Source organism: Neoarius graeffei, chromosome 19 (genome assembly GCF_027579695.1).
Source record: "Neoarius graeffei isolate fNeoGra1 chromosome 19, fNeoGra1.pri, whole genome shotgun sequence".
Classification (NCBI taxonomy): domain Eukaryota; kingdom Metazoa; phylum Chordata; class Actinopteri; order Siluriformes; family Ariidae; genus Neoarius; species Neoarius graeffei.
The window spans coordinates 49,266,028-49,272,027 of NC_083587.1; the positions used below are offsets into that span (position 1 = coordinate 49,266,028).

Here is a 6,000-nt window from a genome sequence, read left to right on the forward strand (position 1 = left end):
CAGTTGCTTAGAAGTTACCCTGAGGTCCTTTGTGACCTCGCCAACTATTACACGCCTTGCTCTTGGAGTGATCTTTGTTGGTCAACCACTCCTGGGGAGGGTAACAATGGTCTTGAATTTCCTCCATTTGTACACAATCTGTCTGACTGTGGACTGGTGGAGTCCAAACTCTTTAGAGATGGTTTTGTAACCTTTTCCAGCCTGATGAGCATCAACAACGCTTTTTCTGAGGTCCTCAGAAATCTCCTTTGTTCGTGCCATGATACACTTCCACAGACGTGTTGTGAAGTGTATCAGACTTTGATAGATCCCGGTTCTTTAAATAAAACAGGGTGCCCACTCACACCTGATTGTCATTCCATTGGTTGGAAACACCTGACTCTAATTTCACCTTCAAATTAACTGCTAGAGTTAATTTGCTAGAGGTTCACATACTTTTGCCACTCAGATATGTCATATTGGATAATTTTCCTCAATAAATAAATGAGCAAGTATAATATTTTTGTCTCATTTGTTTAACTGGGTTCTCTTTATCTACTTTTAGGACTTGTGTGAAAATCTGATGTTGTTTTAGGTCATATTTATGCAGAAATATAGAAAATTCTAAAGGGTTCACAAACTTTCAAGCACCACTGTATGAAGGGGTTAATATTAGTAATATAATTTGAATGATTAAAATGATGAAAATTAATAATTAGAAGAATGTATACTGTATATTATTTTGTGTGTGTGTGTGTTTACAGTCTCTTGTAAAAGTATTCACCCCCCTTGGCGTTTGTCCTGTTTTGTCGCGTTACACACTGGAATTAAAATAGATTTTTGGAGGGTTAGCACCATTTGATTTACACAACATGCCTACCACTTTAAAAGTGCACATTGTTTTTTATTGTGATACAAACAATAATTCAGATAAAAAAAAAAACAGAAATCTGTAGTGTGTATAGGTATTCACCCCCTTTTGTATGAAACCCCTAAATAAGAGCTGGTCCAACCAATTCACTTCATAAGTCACATAATTAGTTGATTAAGATCCACCTGTGTGCAATCAAAGTGTCACATGATCTGTCATATGATGTCTGCATAAATCAACCTGTTCTGGAAGGACCCTGACTCTGCAACACTACATAGCAAGCAACATGAAAACCAAGGAGCCTCCAAACAGGTCAGAGACAAAGTTGTGGAGAAGTATAGATTAGGGTTGGGTTATAAAAAATATCCCAAACTTTGAATATCCCACAGAGCACCATTAAATCCATTATAGCAAAATGGAAAGAATATGGCACCACTACAAACCTGGCAAGAGAAGGCCGCCCACCAAAACTCACAGACCAGACAAGGAGGGCATTAATCAGAGATGCAACAAAGACACCAAAAATAACACTGAAGGAGCTGCAAAGATCCACAGCAGAGATGGGAGTATCTGTCCATAGGACCACTTTAAGCCGTACAAGCGGGGTTTTATGGAAGAGAGGCCAGAAAAAAGTCATTGTTTAAGAAAACACGTTTGGAGTTTGCCCAACAGCATGTGTCAGACTCCCCAAACACATGGAAGAAGATTCTCTGGTTAGATGAAATGAAAATTGATATTTTTGACCATGATGGGAAATGCCATGTGTGGCACAAACGCAACACCCTGAGAACACCATTCCTACAATGAAGCATGGTGGTGGCAGCATCATGCTGTGGGGATATTTTTCATCTGCAGGGACAGGAAAGCTGGTCAGGACTGAAGGAAAGATGGATGGCACTAAATACAGGGCAATTCTGGAGGAAAACCTGTTTGAGTCGGCCAGAGGTTTGAGACTGGGACGAAGGTTCACGTCCCAGCAGGACAATGACCCTAAACATACTGCTAAAGCTACACTGGAGTGGTTTAAAGGAAAACATTTAAATGTCTTGGAATGGCCTAATCAAAGCCCAGACCTCAATCCAATTGAGAATCTGTGGCATAACTTGAAGATTGCTGTACACCAATGCAACCCATCTAACTTGAAGGAGTTGGAGCAGTTTTGCTTGAGGAATGGGCAAAAATCCCAGTGGCTAGATGTGCTAAGCTAATAGAGACATACCCCAAGAGACTTGCAGCTGTAATTGCAGCAAAAGGTGGCTGTACAAAGTATTAACTTGGGGGGTGAATATCTATTCACACTCCAGATTTCTGTTTTTTCATCTTAATTATTGTTTGTGTCACAATAAAGAAACAATTTTCACCTTTGAAGTGGTAGGCATGTTGTGTAAATCAAATGGTGCGAAAATGGATTTTTTAATTTAATGCGGCAAAACAGGACAAACTCCAGGGGGGATGAATACTTTTGTCCAATACTCCGTGTGTGTAATAAATCTGTTAATAAATCTGTTTCTCTTCACTTGTTCTTCAGTGTGGGTTTTTTGATCGAGCACGGCCACCGAAAGATGACGACGTCTCAGACCAGGAGCAGCTGACAGCCGAAAAATCGCCAGAAGCATGAAAGAGACAAGAGGGAAAACAAGAACGTAGGAGAAATAACCATGGAGACGGTGAATGAGGTTTGATGGAGGGACTTGGGGCATGTCAAGAGCACCAGAACTAGCAATTTGACCCTCTCTCCCCTGCTGCACTGCGATCTGTGAGCCGGGTCACACTGTTGTTCATGGAAAACTTTATTGGGATCAGGCAGAACGTGGGTTTGTGGATCTGAGGTGCCTTTTCTCTGATCCTTCAAGGGCTGTGAAAAGAGAACCAACAGTTAAAACCAGCAAGAGAGAAATCCTGATCCTTCCGTTATAAACAACGACGACAATCAACACACACACCGAGACTGAACGATGCACGCTGGAAAAAAGAGGATTTCTCTTTAAAGCACAGGACAGAACTGTAACACTGCTGGGAATTTCTATGAGCTGTAAGATGAGCTTTTCCAAACCTTATTTTCAACTGATTTTGCAGGTCTTGAAATCTTCTCCTCGTGTCCACACACACACACACACACACACACACACACACATTACTCCTGTAAATGAAAAACACAGCTTCGGAATAAGAACACTGAATACCACGGAATCATGACTCAGACCATTTTTGGGGAAAATAAAGGTTTCTCGCTTCAAACCCAAACACTTCCCAAAGGCTAAATCTAAAGCCATTAAGGGTTCTTGGACTTGTTCTCTGGAGAGATCCTTAAAGGTTCTGTATAGAACATATACACAACATCAACTCAGAGGGCGCATGAAGAAAGATGGAATCACAGAGCTGCCAACCGTTACGAAACTTCATGTTGGAGGGATCAGACACCAAAAATGAGCAAAACCGAAAGCTCACTCACGAGGTATTTCTCGACAACAACTCCGACTCCTGACCATCAAATCATCTCCGCTGAACTTCCAAGATTTTTGTTTGAGCACATCTCAATGTCATCGTCCAATCGTGCCACAAAACTTTTTCAAACAGTGCTCCCGGGTTTGAAGTTTCCACAAAAATGTCAACGTTCGTGTACCAAAACGACTCCTCTCATCAATCTCCAATCAAGTGAAACATCAAAGAAGATTGTAGACTCCATAAACCACCATCCGTTCTCGTTATGCACTAACTAAAAGGTGGATAAGTTTTATCCCATCAGTTTGTGTCAGTGTTTTGATATTATTAATTATATCGTAAGTGCTTCGATTTTCAACAAAACACGACATGTACATCATATCAGTTATATCCGTTGTCAATACACATTGATGTTATTTAGCCTTGCATTCTTTTTTTTTTTTATATATATATACATTCACATAATACCAGTAGTAGTAAAAATTCTACTCCAGTTATAAGGATTTTTCTACAATACAAAAGTTTCCGAATGAGGGTTGGCAGCTCTGGAATCAAGAACCACTTAAAAAATCTTAATCTTCCATCCGTTCTTCAAGAATACTGAAAAGTTTTACCCTGTAATGATTTTATTTGCAATATAATTAATATTAATTCGAGCATGTATTTTATCATACTTTACCAGCTGAACATTTCACGTCACAGGAGTAGTATATAAATTGATAAGTAAGTAAGTGCAATATTGCGAGATTTGTTGGGGGGTTTTTTTTTTTGGGGGGGGGGGGATTTTCTTTTTTCTTTCTTGTTTTTCTTTTTTTTTTGTTTGCTAAAAATCATTTGTACACTGGCTCCTATTTTGATCTTTTTGAACTTGAGGTTCAACTTGTTTTGTATATAACGTTAACAGAGAATTATTTTTAAGCTGTATGACTGATGGATGGATGCCTGTTGCCAATGTTAAAAGGAGATCATGACCTACCTTCTCACTGTTCATTCTTTCGACGGATTATAGCTTCATGTTCAACTTTAGGTTTTATGTCATAGACTGAAAAATTTAGCATTATGGGGGGGGGAATCAGAATGAGGATCAACTCAGCAGCATCATCATCTTTTTTTTTTTTTTTCTTTCTTACGAATTACCAGTATAAAATGTATGCAGTGACATTTTGGCGAATGTACAAAATTCAAGACGTACCCCAATTATGTCATTACCTCTGATTAAGAACTTTGTTGGTACCTGAACAGTTTTGCTTGCCACTGTAAGATTAATAAAGAATCAAAATGCATTTCTAATCAAGAAATATTCATGTCACCTGCTAATGAAAGTTTGTATTTCACTTTTCATGAGTTTTGTGGTATTTGTGTGGAATTCCATTCAGCATGAAACTAAACTAAACAGTACTTCCTGTCTGAACTTTGCCATTAAAGGGGACATATTATTTTTAAAATAAAAACTCACTTTTTCAATGCTTGTGCACATATGTTTGAGTATCTGGAGTGCCTATCACTTTACAAACTCTGAAATAAGACACCCAGTCCGTTTCTTCTGGCTCCTATTTCAGAAAAAAACATGAGCTTCAACCATACAGATTTGTCTCCTCTTTCTTTGTCACTGGTGGAGCTCATTAGAATAATCCCGCCCCTTCATCTGAGTATCTCCACTCATGGCTTGACAACTGCCTTTGTCAGAGGCTCCAACTCTCCCACCATGGGCGGGAGACCTCCCGCTTTAGGGAACATTTAGAAAATCCTCCCGACCTCCTGCTGACAACATAAAAATCTCCCGCCTGCCCTTACTACACATCTCATCTCATCTCATTATCTGTAGCCGCTTGATCCTGTTCTACAGGGTCGCAGGCAAGCTGGAGCCTATCCCAGCTGACTACGGGCGAAAGGCGGGGTACACCCTGGACAAGTCGCCAGGTCATCACAGGGCTGACACATAGACACAGACAACCATTCACACTCACATTCACACCTACGGTCAATTTAGAGTCACCAGTTAACCTAACCTGCATGTCTTTGGACTGTGGGGGAAACCAGAGCACCCGGAGGAAACCCACGCGGACACGGGGAGAACATCCAAACTCCACACAGAAAGGCCCTCGCCGGCCACGGGGCTCGAACCCGGACCTTCTTGCTGTGAGGCGACAGCGCTAACCACTACACCACCGTCCCGCCCTTACTACACATGATTAGTTAAAAAAATATACAACTTGATACATTTATGTTGACGAAAATTAATAGTTGACTTTCCGCTTTTCGTGTGTCTGACATTGTATAGGTGGACTCAAGTGTGTACCCCACGGTATATGCCGATTCCCCGGTCGGTGTAACGGAGGGATTGGAGTGAATGCCAGAGGCATGCGCACGCAGGTCAAGTGCGCATATGAATCGAGCGGAATTCGGTACGCCGCGGGGTCCACACTTGAGCCCACCCAATGTCTTAGCAGTTACCGATAAAGCATACAGATGGCGCTATTAATGATACGCGTGAGAGAACGAGAAAACCCGTGACACTCCACCATTTTGTTTGGTTTTTGCATCTGCATTTCGTCTGCATTTATCGCCTGCTCGTCTTTAACTTTATGTTCTCTTGAATGAGATAATGAAACGAAGTTCCGTTGGTGGAAATGGCGAAAGCCAAACTACGAAGAAAAAATATCAGAAAATCACCAAGATAAAGTTCGGATCGCCCGTCGCGATGGTCG

General features: G+C 40.9%; 1 protein-coding gene across 1 annotated transcript in view; it reads left to right on the forward strand.

Annotated features, from left to right (window-relative positions):
* Positions 1–4,042, forward strand: part of itga8 (integrin, alpha 8) — a 285,429-nt gene extending 281,387 nt beyond the window's left edge. Inside the window, exon 30 of the mRNA XM_060900203.1 lies at positions 2,379–4,042. Within this exon, the coding sequence (XP_060756186.1) occupies positions 2,379–2,468 (90 nt within the window). The 3' untranslated portion in view covers positions 2,469–4,042. The remainder of the gene's footprint in view (positions 1–2,378) is intronic.
* The last annotated feature ends 1,958 nt before the right edge of the window (positions 4,043–6,000 follow it).